Here is a 21,802-nt window from a genome sequence, read left to right on the forward strand (position 1 = left end):
GTTCTTTAGCTCTTTTATCCCTTTCTCCAGGCTGATTGATGCCTGTGACTTTAGCTGCCTATAATCCTTGTCTCCTTGCCTTCTAGAGAACGACAGGACTGTGAAATCGCTCAGGAAATCCAAGTGAAGCTGGTATTTGAAGCGGAGCAGCGCCGCAGGCAAGAGGAAAAAGACGAGGTAACCTTTAAAGCTACAGGCACGGCAGGGCTATTTGTAGCAGCCCTTTCTGTGCAGGAATTTCTCTGTCATTAGCCGCAGGAGTTGGCTTGCATGGTGTCAGTCCTGGTGCTCGCAGATCTCGATATGCAGAGAGATTTCAGGGAGTCCTGTTACAGGAATAAGATACAGTCATAGTCCTCATGCTCAAGGGTCACAAGGGTTGTTGATGCCAGTGGCTTTGCTAACGAAGAGGGCAAGTAATAGATGGGTCTTGTTGAGGTGTTCATTGTCCTGGTGTAGGAAAGTTTAACTGCTTACGCAGTTTGAGATCTGCTTTCTTTCTCAAATGCAAGAAGACAGGTACAACTTTCGGGAGAGTCCTGGCTCATGATTTCTTGGCCTTAGGTGCAAAGACTTCAGCAGGACCCTCAGCCCAGCCATCCATGTCTGGCTTCTCCATTACCTTCCTTCATTTTCAATTTAGTCTTTCACAGCCTGAACACTCTGTTCTTGCTAGCAGATTCCTTCTGCGATTTCAGAATATTGCTCTGCTGCTGTTGCTTGAGAGTGGGCAGTGTGGTTTGCCCATGGTATTCAAAGGGTTTGACTTGTTGATCACTTTATTGTGTCAGCCTGTGAGACTGGATATTCAAGAAAGCCACAGAGTGGAGGAACACCTGTGAGAGCCTGGAGCGTGGCCCCATTTTTTGATTACAGATAGTTTCCTGAGAAGTCTGAGTAAGGTTAAGATGCTCAAGATGCACCTGGTGGCATTTTCTCTGTAGGAAGAGCTTGAACACAAGGCTGTGTTTCCTGGAACAGACTGAAATAAGAATTTGTCCCTACCTGAAGATGCATCAGTTTGCTTGTGCAAGACCTCATTTCCTTCTTACACCATTAAGTCCGAGCAAGTACTGAAAGGCTGCCCAGGCAGGCGTGGAAGGGCTTCCAAGAGGAGCTTGTGGCAACGAGGTGGGAGGGTAGGAGGAACACTCTGGCTAAAGGATTTGTGCTATAAATGTGACCATCTGTCTCATTTTTATTGGGAAGGTGAAGGGGATGCAGTACTGCTCATGTTGGCTGTGGGAATTGCACCTTTCCTTCCTGTTCTACGGAGAGAGTTGCTGGGATGTCAGCAGTCTGACAGCAGGTCCCTGCAATCTGTCAAACCAGCGTGCTGACCATCTTGTGCTGTTGGGAGCAATCTTCAAATGAATGTGACTCAAAGCCATGAGGAGAATGTCATAAACATTCTTTCTCTTCCTGCTGGTACATGGGAAGTTTCCAAGGGTGGCTGAATAGCTGGAGTTAGGCTGCAGCTGGGTACCAGGGTGTGGCACTACTGCCCATCCTTGCAACAGGACTTCTGGAGAGCTTGAATTGATCCTGCTTCCCTTCCAGGGTGCCTCCCGGCATTATTTCTTTTGGGTGGGCTCCTGTGCTGAGGCAGAGCCTGAGCAATGTGAGTGAGGCTGCGCAGTGCCCCAGAGGGTTGTCAGCTGGCGGAGGGACAAACATCAGAGCCCCTGCTGTAGCCCTCGGCACAGCATCTATGCACATACCCTGCAGGATATGCTGTATTACACCGGTACTGGCCACATGCCGAGCTAGTCTTGTATTTGTCACGCATGAGGGTGTGGTAGCTGCCCAGCGTATGTGATAGTTCTCTGGTATCAGCAGTGGCTAGCTGTTTTATGCCAGTGCTCTGCGTGAGGCAGATCCAGTCTGGTGTGCAGGGTTTTTAAATGAAGCGCTAAGCCTACCTGCTTACAAGTCCAGTTTGTAAGAAATGGTTTGTGTGGATTTGCAAGTCCTGAGCTGTCTCAGTCCTGGAGATAATGTGCTTAAGCCCATATATTTATAGACTTACTGTGCTTGCTAGAAGAGGTTAACCTTGTCAGGGGAAGGAATTAATTTTTTTTTTTTTTTTTTTGGTGAAGAGCCTGTGGCATCCCTAGGTCCTCCACAGAGCTGGTTACTGAGCAGATCCGATCTGAATCCTGAAATAATAGTTTGTACTTGAACACCTATCCAAGGTCCTCCAGTGCTGGCTTTGCTCTGGAGGGTGTTGGCTCTTAGTTTGCATTTCAGTGGTGCCTTTCCTGCCTGCAACATACACTTTACACGCGCGGCTCTGTAAAGGTCCTGAGGATTAGGGAGGCTTAAATGGTTAGCATCCAAAGGGCTAGCATGCCCTGCTGGTATCTTCCAGCTTCTCTTCCTAGCTTCAGACTAGCTCCTCTGACTCGCAAGCTTCTGGGCCCCAAATGAGCAAGCCCCAGGGAGCTGTTTGCTGTTGCTAGGCCTTGTTGATCCATTAGTCATCTCGAAGGAAAACCAATTAGGAAAATGGAGTGCTATTCTCTTTGATGGCATATCTACCAAAACCGCGACAGAAGATAAACAGCTGCAGTCCTCGCAGCGCTCCTGCCTTGTGCCTAGTACTCTTTTCCTAATATCCCTTTCGATTTTCTTTTCCTTCAGCCTCTGTCTGTCAAATTGATGCATTTCCCTGCCTGGCATCCTACAGTCCCTGTAAATTACAGCTAGTTTGAAGTGAGTTCATGAGTTGCTCTGGGAACTCCTTCCAGTCAGAAGTGCCTTCAGCTGGAGACAAGTCTTTTTGCCTGTTTTTCTTTCCCTGGTGGAGTCCAGGGTGGAGGTCCAGCCTACTCGTGTGAGCGAGTGTGCGCTTGTGTGACTTCCAAATCCTTGCTGGAAGCCTGAGGTTGCACGCGCAGTCCCTTCTGCCATGCTTTGGCCGTAAGGGCTTTGCAGGCTTGTGTGCAGGTGGAACAGGAACCTGCGAGTCTGCTATGGGGCTGGAAGCTTAGCTGTGGGCCTGGGTGAGGTTGGATATGGGTTGCTGAGGTGGTGCCTTCTATCAACCACTAGTTTGGAAGCCCTGTCCAGCCCAGGGGTTGAATTTGAGAGTAACCCTGTTGTTGCCATGTCTGAAAAATTAAACTATCATATTTTTATAATCGAATAAAGAATTTAAATAAAAGAATCTGGAGATATTTTTTTAAGGGGGAGAGGTAATGTCTGTTTTCTTCCATCTCTTCAGGACATTGCCCGTCTCCTACAACAGAAAGAACTGCAGGAAGAAAAAAAGCGCAAGAAGCACTACCCAGAATCCCAGGGACACACAGTCTATGAAGATAGCTATTATGCAGAAAATGGAGGTATGTTTCTGCCAGATAAAGGATCAAGATCATGGCAGTATAAGTGAACCAGGTGATCTGGCAACTCCATTTAGGAGATTTCCCTTATCCTACATTCCTGCATTTGGCACTGTAGCATTGCATCAGTTTCCAGGGTCAGGATCAGACTTCATTTTAGAATCAGGAAATATTTAAAAAAAAAAAAAAAAAAGGTGGAGAAGACAATTTTGTAACTTTTCACATCTTAGAATATGGCCTAAAGGACAGGAATAGGGTGTGTGGTGTGTGTATGTGCAAGCACACCCATCCATGCATGTTTTAAAAGGGCTTGTGGAAAAAGACAGTAGCTGATGGTACTGATAAGACAGTTACTTCTGCGTAACACCGCAAGTGTGCGGGGGAGAAATGCAAATGCAGTTCCACACTTGCATTTGAAGAGAAACAGTTCTTGTGTGTTCATCTGCAATGCTCGTACGGCTACGTGCATAAAGGAATAAATGCTGCGTGGAACAGCCTTTCAAAAATAACTCCTTGCAGGTATGTATCTAAGCATTAAAATTAGCACAACCGCTTTGAATGACTTACTGAATAACAAGGTCATCTCCGCTGAATGTCTCTGCTGTGATTATCATCTGGGACTGTATGTTGTGGAAAAGATACGACCCACAGCGCTGTATTGCTTTTGCTTGGTTGGCTTTTATGATTGAATACAGACTTTCTTTAAATTGGGAGGAGAGAATCAGGGTGTGTTTAATTATGGAGCAATATGGGGATGGCTTTGCTGTGCACTGGTGGTGGTTCTTGTGTTCGTTCTTCCAAAAAAAAATGTGGTGGGGAAGACACAGGCTCCTTTTGTTTAACAGATTGTGAAGATGAAAATCAAACCTCTTATTTCTCATTTTAACATCAATGACATTGGTGATCTTAAATGTCTTTTATTTGAACTTATACAAAGTATTTTAGTTTCAATTGGGAAGGAAGTTCAAGAATGGCCAAGAAAACACAAAGCACAAAGTACAAAACAGTAACCAAGTGGAAACTTCATGACCACAAGTCTTGCTATGCGTACAGAGCTGGGAATGACTTTGATCTTGGACTGTTACGGCCAACCCACACTTCAGTTTTTCAGAATTAAATGGGACAAGTCCCTGAAAAAATACAAAATAGGTAATAGTGTTGCCATGCAGAGATTGTACGACAGGATGGATTTTTATGACAGAAATCAGCTGACAAAAGCCTGTGACTCTCTGAACCGAGACTGTGGTGTGGATTTGGAGAGCAGGATATCTTGTGGGTCTAATTTTTCTTCCTGCAATTATGTGTAGTCTCGGAGGTAAGGTAGAAGGTGTTTTGCCTGACTGTTCATAGTAGTGCTGCTCTTGATTCACACTCCTTAAAAACTAGAGAGGACTGGAGCAGATTTTGATGCCTGGATCATGTAGTCCGTTGATCTGGAAGCTCTTAAATACCTGGGCACCATTTTAGGAGGCTTCAGCATCCTCGCTTTGTTTTCTCCTCATTACTTGTGAACTTCAACAGCAACAACAAAAAAAAGCGCCCTTGTTTGGGTTTTAGTTTGTCTTGAGACTGAATAAAAATTTATACACATCCAGGAGGAATGTGGATTAGGGCTATTGCTCCAAAGCAATCTGAGCTCTTAAAAAGTGGAAAAATAAACATGAAAAAAAGGCAGAGTTTCTCCCAGAAGTGTCTGTGCCATGAAAAACATTTCTGTATTCGCTCAGTCACTCGCTGCTTGAGCGAGTATCACCAGGACCTAAAGAGTGTTTATACGGCCCCTGCAGAAGGTGCTGCAGGAACCAGCGCCTGCTGAGGAGTTAATCGCCCTGAGATACCCCAAAAGCAAATCTCCTTGGGCTGTCTGGCATGGTTGCGTTACCTGCAGCAGTCCTTTCCCAGTGCGGCCACGCTTTGCTCTTTCATGATCTCCTGCTCTCTGCTGCTGTATTTATTGAGCTTTCCTTAATGACAAAATTGAATTAATTCTTAGACCCTTGTTAGTATTGTTCAAAAACTGATTCTTGCTTTCAGGCTCTGGTCTGCATTGTTCAGTAAGTCACTTAGATTGTTTTATTGGATATTTGTTTTCTGTAAATCATGTGAATGATCTAAAACTAAGCAGAAAAACCAACCAGTTAACAGGAACTGCTGTGGTTACTCTTTGAGTTCTTGGATTTTTAAAAATATACCTCTTCTGGATAAAAGTCACACAGATTTGTTTTCAAGGTGAATTTTCTGTAGGCTGTATTTTTGCTGGCTCTGAAAAAGTTTTTTCTGAATAGAATGACTTGAAGGGAACATTCAGTTTTGGTGTGTGGTTTGCTGGTTTTTTATTTTTCTCCCTGAAATCTAGGTGATTGTAAGGAAGGCAGAACTATTTATTAAAACCGAATGCAGTTCATGTGCAGTGAAATCTATTTTAAATATTTTTGGATACTATAAAAAAACCCTCTCAGCAGTGGAGAAGGAAAGTCTTACTCTGCTGGTTTTTGGGTTGTTTTTGGGAGGGGCGTGTGGTGTGTAGTTCTCTTTCAAATCAACCTCTGCTTCAAGGCAATCTTTTTTTCTTCAGAAATACACCTTCATTCTGAAAAAGCTGCTGTAGAGAGATAATAGTTCACTCAGGGCAATGATTTTTCTTAGCAAATAGGTTGATTGGAAAATAAATTGATCAGCAGATTGTATACAGGCGGACTGTTGCAGCCTCATAGCTGTGTCAGGTTTATTAATGAAACTAAAAGCAAAGAAAATTTCCACCTGCTTTCTGGAAATCACGGAGGAAACAACCCTGCCAAGCTGCCGAGTAAGCGGCTTTTCCAGCTACATTGCTGAGGTCAGGAGCCTGGGTTTTGTGAAGTTTTATCCTGCCCTTAAATTTCCGTAGCCCTCTCTGCAGTCAGAACCTAAACTTTTATTTAGGCAATAAATAAGTGTGGGCCCTGAAGCTTCTGGGTCTGCAAGAGGTATGTGATAGTCTGTGGTGGAAGATATTTGGATGCTGCAGCTATCAATCATCTTGTTCTTGCTTTAAAAAAAAAAAAATAAAAAAAAAAATATGCCATCCCACTTGTCTCTTTCTCTTCTGCTTTATGTGGGTTTTCCCCCTGTTAGGTGAGGCTGTTTTTTCTGATGAAAAACTTTGTGCCTGAAGCCAGGGCAAGGCACTGGTGCTCCTAAACCAGGATCCAGCCTGACCCTCTGCTTGGCCCCTCCTGGCTTTACGCTCCCCCTGGCCCCACGTTGCCTCCCAGCCTCACCTGTACCTTGTGCTTTCCATTGCAAGCCTCTCTCTGGTGGTTTCAGTATCCTGCTGCAGTGACGTGTCACCAGGAGATGAGCTGCTCTGCTGGCTGTTTTTTCAGCCGCAATGGCATCATTAAAAGTCCTTCATCTCCATAGTGGCTCGTCCTTGTCTTAGGAGGTGCTTGGATGCGCTTTTGGGCTGGACCCGTGCTTTTCGCTCCAACCCCGTTGCCTCCCGTGGTGCCCTGCTGCTAGCCAGGCTGCCCTTTCACTCTGTCCCTCCATTATATCCTGCAAGCATTATATCCCTCTTATTCTTCTTTCTGACCCTGTTGTGCTTTGCCGGCATTTCCAGCTTCTCCTTGCATCAAGCTCCCTCACCTGCGTGCTGCGAGTCTGGCCTTGCTGAACCACCGTTACCCCCCCCCCACTAACCTGCTCGTTGTTTGTCCCCCCGTTGCTCAGAGCACCCCTGGGGTGACCCCCGAGAGCAGGGTTCTGAGCCTCGCAGGGCACGCGGTGGTGACAGGCACGCGCGCCAGCGGAGGGAGCACCGAGAAGCGCCCTTGCCTTTGTCCCGCGGTGCCTCCGAACACGGGCATTCCGCCTCGGAGGATCGTCGGAGCTCTCCTCAGCCGAGTGAGGCTGGCAACGGCCATCGGCAGGAGTGGAAATCAGCCAGCCAGGGAAGGTCCAGGAGACATCCCAGCCTAGACCTGGAAAGAACGGCTGAGCGCAGTGCCTGTGACTACAGCAATAGCTGGGAGCTGCGGGAGAGGAGAGCAGCTGGCAGGGAGAAGGCTTGGAGACCTCTCAGTCTTGACCTGGAGTCAGAGCATGGACTCGCAGACGAGGCATGGCACAGCAGAAAGCCAACGAGGCAAGACCGAGAAAAGCACCTTCCTCTTCTTCAGATGGAACTGGAGGCTGAGCAGGAGACCTGGCGTCAGGGTGGCAGCCAGCTGGTGCGCCCTCAAAAACACAAATCTCGTCATCAGGGCCACTCGTCGCACAGGATGGTGCACGACGAGCAGCTCCGTGATGCTGAATCTAGAGATGATCATAGGAGGGGTGAGGAGAGAGACTGCAAAAGGGCAGGACACAGGAGACATTCCCCCTCTCCCCACACTGTGACCCAGGGGAAGGTTGGAGACTGCCGGCGAGACTCAGGTAACCAAGTGATGGGGAACGTGTACATACGTGTGGGGATGGACCTTTGCACACCCCATCCTGATGTCTAAAATACATGTTGTTTCCTTTGAAGATGGTTATCTCCAATATCTACCTGCAGTGTGTACACAGTGAATCCTGCCCAGGTTTCTCCCTTATTTAGTGAGATTCTTCTTATCCATTGATGTTCTTGCTCTGTTTATTTCCTGACATGTTCCGTGGCATCAGAGAGGATGAGTAAGAAGGTATTGTTGGAAATGGTGCCATTGGTATCCTGTGTTTGAGGAAAAAAAAAAAAAAAAAACCAACCCCAAAACAACCAGCCAACAACCAGCTTTTGTTTTTGTGATATATTTTGTGCTGTGATCTCCTTGCACAGGAGAAAAAAAACCAAAAAAACCCCAAAAACCCAAAACCAAATGTTACAATTACACTCTTATTCTGTTGATTTGGGATGCAGGGCTGTAAGTGAGGACAGTTTGCTTAAGTACTAACAAGCCAGCAATTTCACTCACTTCTTATTGAAAACCCTCCTGGCAACATAATCAATTCACTTTGGGCAAAGTTCAGTAGTGGCACTATGTGTCCGACTGGGCCGTATTTGTAAGATGGGGTTCTTGTCAAATTGTGTACAAGTGGATTTTTCTGGGAAATGCGTATCTGTGTAGTTTTTGTTGTTCAGTAATACTTGGGAACCAGTGGGCTTTAAAGATCCAGATCCATCTTTCTGCTTTTAAAACCACACTGGGGGTGGGGGTGACCTGTCTCTTAGTGAAAGCAGGAGTTTAGAGACTTGGATCTGTGTCTGTCACAGCGTAGGAAACTTGTGCTTTAAGCCATCTAACTGGTCTTCACATGGATAAGGTGGGGATGATAATGTGTGTCTGACTCTGGAGATGCTGAGAGAATTATTCTTTGTCTTCATCATGCAAACATTTTCTTTGGGGAAGTGGAAGGTGTTAATCAGGTCTTTATATATAATTAGTAGGTCGTGATTTGGCCTGATACAATGTGGATCCGAGTGACTCAGTATCCCATCATCTTGAGTCAAAATAGCCAGAAGCTCACATCCTTTTCCTGTGGGCCATGGTCATGGTGGGCTTTGTGCTCCCCTGAGTGTGGGCAGAAGTGATGTGGAAGTAGTGTTTATTCTTGTCTTCTGAGCAAGTGAAGCCTGGCACCGATCAGTGTGTGAAGAAAGCTCAGTCTTGGGCTGGCCAGCAAACAATTCCTGGAAACTTACTTTTATTCTTTGTAGAGGTAATGCTGTACAGGACCCTGTCAGGCATGCCGTTGTTCATTCCAGCATGGTAAAACTGTGTTTACCTTGACCTTGGAAGCATTCTGAATAATTTAACTCTGACCAAGCTGGTGCTTTTTGCCGGAGTTTCGGTGGTGGCCAGAGATTGCAGCTCTTCACAGCTTGGATTGATCAAAGTGTGCTGGGAAAGGCCAGGTCATATGCTTAACCATAACCTGCCAGAGCTGAAGTTTTCTTCTTATGCTAAGATGGCTTTTAAGAGGGGTGTTAATTGCTTAAGATCATTGATCAGTTGATTCAAACAAAACAAATAGCAGAAAACCCTCCATGGCTCTTTTAATACCTGTAGAAGAGGTGGTTTCCTATTCCATGGTTTTATTCTGGGTTGATGCATGAGGTGTCTGGCCCTCTGCAGTTTGAAGTCTTCAGGATGCTTGGTGGAGTATGATGGTAGTTTGTTGGTAGATGCACAGAAAGTTTTTCAAGGTCAGTTGCTTACTTCATGTTTTTCCCTTGGTCTTATGAGATGGGAAGGAAACTGGTAGGTGGCCCAGTAAGATGTAACAGGTATTTATAATAAATGTGTAAATGGTGTAGCTGGAGGCATGAAAGTTTTGAGTGAAACTTTCTGGGTTTGAGGTGGAAGAGAGACATCTGGAGTGTTTGTATACTTTGGACATAAAGCAGAAGGCGCATTTACATGTCTGAGATGTCTGAACAATACAATTCAGACTGCAGATGGAAGGAGAAGGCATTTGTTGTGTGTGAGTGAAGTCATGCATTTTGTAATAGGGATACAATGAGACTCCTTTGATGGCCTGGTGCAGATAGTCTGGAGAGACTCTCAAAATGCAGCATTTTAAATCACTTGGAGATGGTTTAACTTTAAAATAAACAAACAAATAAAACTCTGTAGTCAAAGCAAGAGCTGAACCTTGTATGAACTTCGAAAATGTTTACTTGGCTGTTTTCTCACTGTGAATTGTAAAATTCTTGGGTCAGCCCAAGGAAGAAATTGTCTGAAACCTCATGTGAGCCTGTCCCAGGCAACTTTTGCAGCCCGTGCTGCTCCAGCGGTGTGTTCGCAGACTCTGCTGTGCTCATAACAGATGTTGGGCTGCTCTCTGCTGCCCAGTTTTGCCAGTGTATCTGTGTCAATGCAGAGTGTGGAAAAATAACGATTCCTTTGCTAGCATCGCTGTGTCAGCAAAGACGGCTTCAAGGGACATGGTCTATTCTGCCATGTGGTTGCATTTGTCATATAAGTCGTGGTGTATCAGATATTTCTGTATGCATAGAGAAACCTTCCTAAGGTGTGTGCTGTGCCTCAGCTAAAGATACTCTCAAACCAGCTGTCCGGCAGGCATGCTGTTATGGTCTCTGGTTCCCTTGAGTGGGGCTTTTGCAGGTGGGTGAGGAGATGGTGGGGATTTCCTTACCAAAGCATTTGGAAAATGGTTGAGTTGATTGTTTTCTCTTACAATTCTGTAGGCACTAAGTTGAGGGGGGCACAGCAAGCCATGTATGATACACCCCAAAGGGAACAGGAGTTGTCTGATGCAGAGATTGCTCGGAAGCTGCAGGAGGAAGAGCTCCTGGTAAGTAGAGAGAATGCATTAGTCAACTCAAAGGAACTAAGGGAGCCAGTGATAACAACTTGAATTTGTAAACATTTTATATATGATAGTGACTTTAAGACCTAAGATCTCGCTACTGCGTATTCTGGTAATTACCTTTGTCTCCCATACACACACATATGGAGTGACAGCTGGTATCCAGCCAGTAGAGCCCTATTTTCTGAAGTAAACACCTAAAAATTAAATGACTGTGTGATATTAAATGAACATTTCCAGACAGGTAAAGATGGCCTGTAGTCAGTGTGGTCAGCCCAGAAGTGAGAGAGGCCAGTGCCCATCTTTGAGAGAGAGGACAGCAGGGTGGACCATGTGTTGTGGTGTGGCCTGGCAGATAGATGAGGACAAAACTCATCTGAAAAGCTGAAATGACAGTTTGGTGTTGGGTTGTGAGGCAAGTATTGAGGTAGCTAAGTATATTTGGAGAGGGTGGTAGTGTATTTGTATGGGCACCTACTTGCCCTGCCCAGTAGGTTAATGGGTATGAATAATTTGAATAATTCAGAGGTGTTACTCTTTTGTCTCTGCTTTTTCCTACCGTTTCTTTTTTTTTTTTCCCCCCCCCAGGCTAACGAGGCAGATCAGAAGGCAGCTCAAGTAGCCCAAGATGAAGTGAGCAAGAAGTCAAATGTTTGCGGCATTCCTTTACTCGTGGAAACTGCTAAACCCCGCTTGTCCCCTCTGACCCTCTAGTTTGTTTCCCTCCTTGGAGGGGAAGCTCAGGGCTCCAGTGACATTTGCTCCTAGCTGGTTTTCATGTGCATGCTCACGCTGGCCAAGCAGGGCGTTGCGCTGCCTGTTGCGACCATGGCAGAGGAAGGAAGTTCGTGGCTGTGCAAAAGCATCTCTTGTAACTGAGCCCCAAGGGAGAGAATACCAGAGATGCTGTGAGATGACACCACACCCTCCCCCCCCCCACCCCAAAGGAAAAGGAATAAAGGGCAGAAAGGCTCTGCAAACACAGTTCTGGCAAATCAGGGATCCACTGGGCATGCTGCATGTAGTCAGTCTTAATTCTCCATCACTTGATTTCTGATCACAGATGGGTGAAATCCTGGCTTTGCACCCTTCCCATTCAGCAGCTCTTGATAGGAAAGACACTCAAACCCACAAGAGCAGTAAAACCATCTGATGTACTCTCGGTATTTTCCCTTCTAGGAAATTGCTCGACTCTTGATGGCTGAGGAGAAAAAGGCTTTCAAGAAAGAGAAGGAGAGAGAAAAGTCTTCCTTTGAAAAGAGGAGGCATGATCAAGACTGGAGGGTATGTCAAGCTTCGGGAGGTGCCACAAATGAAGTGCTTTAATGTTATTCCCATTTACAGAGGGTGGTGATGGTGTGTGGTGGGAGCAAAAGGAATGAAGCGGACTTTTGCATCCAAAGGGTCTTGCTGCCTGTTATTTAGCTGCTTCCCAAGCCTTTTGGAGCCACCTCCTTAGTTAGATGCTCTTTGGCTTCAGCCTCAGGCAAAGTAAGCCTTGGGCTGTGCCCTTGGAGGTTGGCGCTGGATGTCACAGTACCTTGTGGCCTCCCTCAAGCACTGTCAGTCCTCCTGGTGCAGGACCTTGCCTCTGCTGAAATCCTGACTGTAGCAATAAAAGCAGTAGTTGGTTCTGTTTGTGCACCGCAGGTACAAGGACAAGGCAGCTGCTCCAGTTGTCACTCTACTTCATAATAAAATTGGCTCTATAATGAAAGTATTAAGTGTCTCAAGCCTAGGTTTTTTGTACGAGTAATACTACAGAGGTTTGGCTAGCTGATGTGGAAGGTGATAGGAAACAGATTTCATGGTCTGCACTGGTAAGGTGCTAAAGGGGGTGTTGTGTTAATCTTGGGGCCAGTTGGAGGTAGCTCTGATGTTTTCAGCCTCCTCACTGTGTTTGAGTGGTTGCAGGAGCACAGCTGCGTGCAGCTGATCCCTTGTGCTTAGCCCAGCCATGTGCACAGTCATTACACACTGACTGCATTTGACCCCAGCTTTGGGACGGGTCCCTCAGCGGTGTCTCATATTTAGAGCAAAAATTGAGTTTGGCTCAGCAAGGCTGAGTTTCCTTTACTGGAAACTAGTCCTGATACTGCCGTTTGCACGTGTTTGGCTGTAGTTAGTTGTATGTATAAACTGAGCACGAAAGGACTGCATGGAGCTGTGGCGGCCTCAATGCACTGGCTGGTGCCTTGCGAGGCACGCAGATGAGCTGCTTTCCTTTCTTCCCATCAGCAAGATGCAAGCGAGTCCACGCGCTCAAGATCAAAAGAAGGGCCTGAAACTCAGCGACACAAAGGCGATAGGTCTTCAAGGTGAGCTTGAACTGGCTGGTAAAAATGGGGAAATGCAGTTGGGAAGCTGCTCAAGAGCTGAGTTCTAGGGAGGAGTTGTGGGGCGACCAGCCTCACCCACCCACAAGGGGCTTGGTAGAGAGCAGAGGTTTTAGCACTGAAAAGAGATGGAGGGCACAGAGCTCATGAGGTGTTCAGTGACACGCGTCACTTGCTGTGCTTGTGTCATTTGTCCATATTGGTCTCCCTGCCTGGCACTGACAGAGATTGATGAGCTTGTGCAGTGACATTTGTTAAATGGCAGAGAAACATTGAGAGGGTTAAAGAGCTTCTGGGGACGTGAAACCAAATGACATCCCTGGGCAGGAAGAAGTAATCACGATGCATTTGCACAGCTCCTGCCTTGGGTCCCTGCTCCCCAGTTAAGCCCTCTACGCTGTTCCCGCTGCTGTGTGTGGACACCCCACTGCAAGCAAGTATGTTGTGTTTTGGGGTACCTCATCCCAGGGCTGATGGGAACATGCTGTAGCCCTTCTGAATCACTCGGTACCCTGGCCTGGTGCTCCTCGTGAGAGACTGAACCCTGGAAGTGACCCTGGTGGCTTTGATTTCCAGTCCTGATACAAGCCTAGAAATTCTTGTTGAATTGCAAAAGAAACAACAAACAAGGTGTGCAGGTGGAGACTGAGAGAGATCTTGCTAAAATACTCTGGGGTTAAAACTGGGCAAGCATTAAACACTTCGAAATGTTGCGCTTTCCTTTTGAGAGAGGTTTGCATCAAACTGCCTAACAGAAATTCTTTGTTGCCTGACAACTTGAAACCATTATTAATTGAAAGCGGTCCATGAGAAGTGTAGCGAATATTGCACATTTCTCACCACAGAAACAGTAGCGGGCTGTCTGCTGGTGGAAAGTCTGGGCCGGACACGGTTTGCATCAAACTGACAGGGACAGACCAGGCAGCTGAGATACTGCTTTTGCCATGCTGTTCTGCTTTTCAGGTTTTCTCCCAACGCTTTTTTTTTCCTGCCCCCCTGTGTTGGCAGGTCACAGCCTCTCCTTGATGACTTTGAACATGCTCGATATTACACAAGCCAGCCCAGCCCCTTGCGTCACGTCCCCAGACCTGAGCACTCTCCTAAAGGTAGGATCAAGCCTATGGTTGCCCCAGCGCTCGGGTTATTGTGGGCTGTTTTCCTCAAATAACCAGCCTGAAGGACAGGATGTTTCAAAGGAGGATGCTAATAGAGAGAAGGAATGGATATTAATTGCCCCAGCAGGCAGGTGATGCTGGTCAAGTGTTCGAGTTGTACTTGCTGAGCACGTTGCAGGCTGGGAGACTAAAAAGCGGAATTTGTTTGCCTTGAGTTTGTCAAACTGCTCTCTGCTTGTCCTCTGTGATCTCTTAATGATGAATGACTATAAATCCAGGCAGCAAATGAAGGAGGAATAACATAAAGACGATGACATGATGGATTTTTAGGTGACTCACTAATATCAAACAATCCAATACAAGACAAAACCTTGCAGTATCACCTGTCTGGCGGGTGAATGGGATGATCAGACAGAAGCTTGTCCTGAGAACAGGCTTGTTTTGTTCCTATAGCATTTCAGCATTGCTTTGTTGGCTTGTTTCCTGAATTCACTTGGCACAAGAGCAGTGTGGTTAGGGTCGCCCCCCCCAGTTTTTTAAATCTGAATGCCAATTGGCTATATTATCTGTAGTCTCTGGGGGAGGAAGGGGAAAGCCAGAGTTTGACTCAATTGCTCAGATTTCTTCCAGCTCCACTGATTGTGACTTAAATGTGGACAGTTTACTTCCCAAAATTTAAAGTTGGGAAACTTTTGCATTCTGTCTTCATCAAACAAGCTGGAAAGTTGATGGCACTTTCTAGAGTCTGTAAGCCCAGTGTTCATTCTGTTTTCTTTAGTGAAACTGTGCAATGTGGATGCAGTGCCATTCACAGCCCAGAAAAAAATGCAAATGTCTACCTTTCTTGTGGACCTATTCTTCCTTTTGCCCGAGTAATGTAACATACGGTTCCCATTTTGGCATTGGACTTTACCACTACCCTGGAGGTCACACAGGCATCCAAGAGGGCAGGACAAGTAAAAAATGACTGCAGGTAGTATTTTCTTCACCAGAAGAAAATTATTTTTTTCTTATTTTTTTTCTTTCTGTTTGGCTTTCCAGGTTCCCGTAGGAAGCAGTAAACTGTGCTAGCCTTTGCTTTGGTACTGACTCTTCTGTAGCAAACATTACTGGAATTGCCAGGCAACTTTCTCGATTCCTTACCCAATGGGATGTCCACCCTCCGCTCCCAGGATCTCCTTTTTTAAGTGTCATCATATTAATAAGGAACATTGTTCGTTTCAATTTCTTACTCATATGTGATCACTTAAGCAGTGCAGTATAATCTAGCTGCCACTGAGCTGTGTGAATCAACTAGCTGACTTAACAGCTCCCTCTTACATTCTTTTGAGGCTTTCCTTTTATTTTTAGGCTTTGGCTGGAGCTTTGACAAATAGGACAAATAGAGATGCACATACAACAGGGAGGAGAATCCAAGAAATGAGTTGAATTATGGCAATGCAGCAGAATGTCAGAAGTACAAGTCCTTTCTGTATTAGGATGACTTAGCAAAGAGGGTTACAAGAGGAAATGTGTTTCTTCCCGTGCTGGATAAGACAGCTGAGTCAACCTGACAGTCATGCTAGCTTGCAGGAAGGAGAGAGCATCTTCATAACAATCATCAGCAAAAGCCAGAACCTGGGACTGGTGAGGAAGAAATTGCTATAGAACAAAATTTCTTAACTGCTGTGTTTCTTTCTAGGGTTTCCAGCAATCTGGGTAGAGTGTGTAACCAGGCATTTGGCTCCAGGATATAGGATAGAACAGTTAAAAGGAAAGACAATTTCAATTGAAATTAGACCTTGTATGCATGACTTTTAAGACATGCCAGGGAGCTGATGAAGCTGCAAGTTGTGGATTGGGAAGAATCGTACAAACAGATTTAAATGCCTGAAGGGACCTCTGTGGTCACCTGCTTTGAGCTTCAGTGTGGTAGAAGCCAAGGAATTTCACTAAAACCAAGTAGGAACTACTGTAACTCCTAGCTCAGTTGCTGATGCACTTGAGTACAGTGACTTGTGTCTGAACCTGCATACGTCTTGGAAACATGGGGCTGAAGAAGGGCCATATGGGTATTGAGCATTGAATCCCAAATCTACAGTTATAGGTAACTTAGAGCTAGACAGAGAGTGCCTAAACAGTCCACACAATGTCTGTGCTGACTGCTTCCCCTCTACACTCCTCCGTCCAGCACCCCAGGCAGACTCCAGTCAGAATAAAACTGTTGCTTTCTAGGGCATATCAGGGTTTTCAAGTTCAAATTGTCTGTACAAATTTGCCTATGCAGTGATTTTTTTTTTTTTCCTCCCTTTCAATGGCTTGTTTGTGCAAGAGAAGAATCATTTTCAGAGAGCAGAGGGAAAACAAGTAGCCTTTTCCCTTGGCCTCCTTTCATTTCAATTTTTGTCTTTTTAATAACTTTATTTGCCTTTTTTTTTTTTTTCAGTTTTATTTTTAAACTACAAAGCTGAGCATCTGGATGCTGGCTTGGAGTGTCTTCAGCCAGTACAGTGTAGTTAGTTATTCATTTGCCAGTCCAGTTCACGGCAGCAAGCCTGGCTGCCTTGCCCCTGCAGCCCGGCTTCCTTAATGCCCAGCACTGGGTCTGTCCCACCAGGCTCTTTGTCTTCTGCTGGCAGCTGCAATTCTGCTGCTGGCTTTGCTGAGGAGGGGAGGCAGAGGCGTGACTGTACTTGCCCTCGCCACCGATCTGCCTGGGAAAGGAGCCTTGACAGCTCTGTAGAGCTTTGTGGAGAGCACATGCTGGTGTGGAGCACCGATAAGAAATCGGAGGAGATTGTGTCTCTCTGCTCTTTCACTAATGCACAATTCAAGCCCCAAGGCAGCTGTAAGGCTTTCACTTTGGCTGTTGTTCTTGGTCAGGATAGTTACTGAGGAAGATCACTAGGAAGATAAGGGAACTCCTTTTTCACATAAGTTGCAGGGGCAAGTTTAATACGACAGCACAAGCCCATGCCTTGCCTTGCTTAACAACTCAAACTTCCATCTCCTACCCCCACTGGTCTGTTGGCAGCAGTTCACTACCTATGAAGAACCAGATAACCCCTGACAGACCTCTGCTCCAGGCATACACTAGCCCAAAAAATCTTGTAACATAGGACTTTGTGCATCAGCAGCATCCTGCTGGCTGTGTACCCTTGCTTCCAGACTGTGAGCTTGCTCACCTGCATGAACCCTTAAGTGACTTGCAAGGTCTTGCTTGCTTGCTGCTTCTTCTCAGGAAATATCCCAGCCAGCAGCTAGATTTTACTGTCCTCGCCTTGTTCCCTCTTCTCGTTCCATCTCTGTCCATTCAGAAGTGTTAACGTTGTTTTAAAGAATCTGGAAAAAGGACAACGTAGGCCCTATTTTTTTCTTTTGTTATTTGATAACTTGGGCCAATGTGGCAACCTCATCTGCAAAGATTTTATTTTGTAAAAATTTATTTTTGTATTTCGTGTACCAGTCAAAATTCCTACTGCTGAAAATACCTTTTTTTTTTTTTTTTAATGTGGTTTTTTTCCCCTCCATTGCCATCAGAGTATTTATTGTGAAATGGATGCCTGGTGGGGTTTTATGAACTAATACGTTCTACAAACACCCCAGTCCAGGCCCTGCTGCTTGTATCATCTGGTGCACTTGTGAAAACTGGATGGGGAAAACTCCTGCCAATCAGAAAGTGGTTGTGCTTTGTACTCACTGCGTGTGGGGAAAAATGGTGACCCTCTGCAAAGGGCAAGGGTAAATCAACTAGGAATTCAGCCCTCCCGGGGCCTCTGTAGCTGGCTGTGATGGGCTTTCTTGCACTGCAGTTGGCTGATGTAACTTCTGTCTTACTCTAATGAGAAAAGTTGTGAAGGCCCTGAGCCTGCTGACATTTGAAGAACCTATTAATTCAGGAGGGATGCTTGGGAGTGTCCAAGTTGTTGACTTCAATGGGAACGAGTGGAAATGATGAGAGAGAAAACTCCAGTTGATTTTATTTGGAAGCTGGGTAAAGTCTGAGGAACGCCTCGGTGCCTACGCAGTGGAGGTGCAGGATCTCCTTGATGGCCTCCTCGGGCCAGCCAAGCTGTCCAGCCATGGCACCAAGAGAGGAGAGCCCAAGGGAAGGATCCCAGGAGCGTCTGCTGCTTCCTTGGATGCCTTCAGGGAGCGTTGAATGCTTTAGGGACTGCTTTGCTCTATATCCTCGCTTAGTCCTTTTTATTCTTACTCCTAGTCTTTATTCATTTGCTGTCCCTTGTAAGTGTTTCTCCTGTTTTATTCTTCCATAGCTGTTGTGAAAAGGGCGGCCCTGAGGTTTTGTTAGAAGGGGCTGACACCTATCAAGAGAGAGGAATGCTAGGAATGGCAGCTGAGGAAAGCATGTAGTAAATGGGGTATAAACAGAGCAATTGTTCATCTAATATACCTTGTGGGCCTCATGCAGTCGTGCAGGTTAGAGACTTCCTGAGGCAAAGGTTGCAACTGGACTTGTGTGTTTAGTAACCACGTTTGGAAGGAGATTCCATGGTCCCATTGAAGTCAACAAGAGTTGAGTTAAGATTATGGATGAACAAGGAGCCAACTCATCTTGGGGCTCAGCAGCCATGGTTCTGCTGAGAGTCAAGAAGATGCAGCTTGCGTAGGTGAGATGCAAAATCAGCACCTTGCACATGTGCCCCTGGAAAGAGGCACAATGAAGTTGATCTTTTAAAAAGAAATAATCAGAGCAATATTTCCTTTCTATGACAGAAAAATGTTTAAGTAACTTTATTTTTTCCTTGTCTTCTCTTGCCAAGTTTTAGTAGCTTTGCCTATGGTTTTGCTCTGGATTTAATAGCATGTCGGAGCCCTTACTGGGACCTCTGCCTAGGTCATTCAGGTCTTGCATCCCTTTCTGACTGCATTAACAAGGCAAGAGGCACCATGTGGAAAATTCATCACCATGAAATCCTGGCACTTCCTAATCTCCATAGTAGGCACACCTCACCAGCAAGAGCTCTCGCCACCTCCTCACCTCTGTCCGAAGCACAATGGTCTGCAGAAGAGAGGTCGGGTGAACCGGAGTGATCGTGCCTTACATGCAGGAATACTCAATGTCTTCAGCAGGCTGATCTGAGTCACCTTGCTATGAAACACTGTCTTAATGTGGACTGTACAGCTTCCTGCAGCGAGAAGCAGTGGTCGTCACGTGGATAGATCCAACAGGTTAATCTCATCTTTTTTTAAAGAACTTCATGGTTTTGAACTTAGTGGGATGGGAAAATATCAGCTGTTAGGGGATAGATGAAGTCTCATCATTGAATTTCTCCTCTTGGGGAGGAAGGATAGAAGTTACAAATGCTGCAGTCTGCTTCACTCTGTAAAAGGGATCTTGTATGTACAGTATTTTTATATCTCTGCATTCCCACCTGTCAGGATTTGAATCAGGATTAATAACCTTCTCTTACTTAGGGGGAAAAAAAAATGGATTTTTATTTTTACAGTGCTAGACCTTTGTGCGTTTTTATTTTGTGCCAAATTACAGCCACTGTTACACTCTAGTGTTTTCATTCAGTTTATTGCTATTGATCAATGTGTATATTATATATATTTTTATTATCAAGGTTTTTATTTTAATTCATATTAACCGGTATGCAAACTAACTGTGGATTGCTAATTTATATATAAAGGGGAGCACTTGGAGACGGTGTGAGGATTCCCCTACTTAGTTTACACTCTTGTAATCTAGCACAGCCAGTCCATGAAACCCATTGCTTCTTATACAGAATGATCTTCTGGGCCTTTGTCACCCTGAGCAGATTGCTCCTGCTGTTCGTCCCGGCAGTACTGGCACTGCAAGGCTATGTTAGATCCAATAGGAAACGAAGCACAGCTCGTAGCATGGGCCGATGCGTGACCGAGCTCTCTGCTGTCTTGCTCCTGGCAGTGATGCCAGGGAGGGTACTGCAGCAGGAATTCCCATCTGGGGGTGACTTTGAGGTTTACTCTGCCCTATATTCGTCCCCAGCCGATGGACAGTTGGTTTTGCCCCACTCTCTCAAGATGCTCAGTGCTTAGTTTTGCAGTTGCTTTGGGAGGTGGGTGTGGGATATAGCGCTGAGGCACAACAGTGTCCCTCGCATGAAGTATACCATAGGCAGCTTGTCTTTTTTTTTTTTTTTTTCTTTTTCTTTTGTTGCGCGGGACAGGCATAAACCTACAGAGATCCCAGTTTACTGTACTCTTTAAAACGCATGCCGTAGCACATTTCTGGCTGTGCAGTACTGCCGTGGAGGCTCTGGCTGTGCTGCAAACAAGTGCCACTTGGACTGCAATGCCCAGGACAGGCTGCAGGACACAGGTTTTGTGCTGAGAAGCTGTACTGCTCTCAGGTTCTGGGCTGGAGATACAGCCGTCACCTCCTCCCTGTGAGTAGCACAGGGCAAGGCTTAGCTGTGCAGTTTGGGCTCTTTCAGGAGAGTCCCAGAGAGGACAGTGGCACACACAAATGAGTGTTTTCTACTTCACGGTAAACAAGTTCCACTGTATCAGTGTTCACTCTAAGTAGACTCCACGGTGTGTCTCCGGCTGCATCTGTGCACTGCAATATAGTTAATTGCCTCAGAAATAACTGCAATTGTCTCATTTAGCTCTTCAGGGTAAACTTTCAGCCTGTTGAATCTAAATACTAGCCATGCGATGAGATGGATTAATCGGAAGGCTTAAATTCCTCAGAGCTGCAAGCGTACCCTGTGTTGCAACAGCTAATCCTTAAATTGCGCACTGACAATAATCTGTCTATGCAAGCCTATTTGTTTTTTGACTGTTCACTCTATAATTTTACCAGGTTTGGCATAGAACTTCTGAATGACATTTAACCAAAGTATCGTGTCTGTGTGTGTATAGCATGTTTTGCTTCATACTCCTGAATTCTCATTGAATGTAAAGGGAACATTGCCTTGCCCCATTTCGTCAATAAACCGCTGTATTTTGTTACCCACTACATCCTTCCGTTCCTCTGTGTCCTTATCTGGAAACACTGAAGTGAGTTACACAAGAGCAGGAGAAAACAACACTTCGTTCCACCCTTGGTTCCTGGAGCTCAGCTGCTTCTACCAGTAATTATGTTCTTCCAATGTAATAAATGTAGCAAAACAACAAATTTATATTTAATTTGATTATTTTGTGGCCAGAGAGATGGAAAAAAGGCTGTGTAATATCTTGGAAAGAATCTGGACTGTTTCATTTCCTGGGACTGTGATACTGAAAAATAAAGCAGTGTAATTATTTGCAAGGGTAGGATACTTTTCTTCTTTTTCTCTTATCATAGCTTTTTAGTTTGCAAAAAGCCTCCTTGAAGCTTCCCAAGAACAGCTCACACCTACAGTGGTGGGACGGAAGGTAAGAAGGAAACATGGCAGATGCCCTGTGACTGATGTCTTCAAAAGCATCAGCTGAGGATGCAGCCACATGCATCTCAAACATGAGCAGACATGAAGCCATTTCCATGTCACGAATTCAGTTTGTGACAATATGCTAAAATAAAGGGGAGGTTACTAAATATAAACTCTGGATCTTGAGCCCAAACTGTAAACCGTTCTTACATGTTTATTTACTCATTTCCCTCTGCTTGCCAAGTATAACCATTGCACAGGGGAGCAGAAGAGCCCTTTCACACCCCACCGCAGGGTGCACCAGGCTGTCTCTCCATGGGCCAGGGGCTTGGGTCTGTGCAGGAGTGAGTGCTTTGACTCCAACCGAGTTCAGTTTTGGG

At 45.6% G+C, this 21,802-nt stretch overlaps 1 protein-coding gene across 3 annotated transcripts in view; it reads left to right on the forward strand.

The window, feature by feature from the left end:
• CCDC50 (coiled-coil domain containing 50) overlaps positions 1-21,322 on the forward strand; it is a 45,292-nt gene extending 23,970 nt beyond the window's left edge. For 2 of the 3 annotated variants that reach the window (XM_030028046.2, XM_041126729.1), the window contains exons 4-11: positions 87-177; positions 3,227-3,344; positions 10,510-10,616; positions 11,220-11,264; positions 11,811-11,915; positions 12,870-12,949; positions 13,976-14,073; positions 15,124-21,322. In XM_030028046.2, the coding sequence (XP_029883906.1) occupies positions 87-177; positions 3,227-3,344; positions 10,510-10,616; positions 11,220-11,264; positions 11,811-11,915; positions 12,870-12,949; positions 13,976-14,073; positions 15,124-15,143 (664 nt within the window). In that variant the 3' untranslated portion in view covers positions 15,144-21,322. Of the gene's footprint in view, positions 1-86; positions 178-3,226; positions 3,345-7,052; positions 7,758-10,509; positions 10,617-11,219; positions 11,265-11,810; positions 11,916-12,869; positions 12,950-13,975; positions 14,074-15,123 lie in introns of all 3 variants that reach the window. The other variant, XM_041126728.1, reaches the window with a different exon arrangement.
• Positions 21,323-21,802: the final 480 nt, after the last annotated feature.

The sequence above is a fragment of the Aquila chrysaetos genome, chromosome 10 (assembly GCF_900496995.4).
Source record: "Aquila chrysaetos chrysaetos chromosome 10, bAquChr1.4, whole genome shotgun sequence".
Lineage (NCBI taxonomy): Eukaryota > Metazoa > Chordata > Aves > Accipitriformes > Accipitridae > Aquila > Aquila chrysaetos.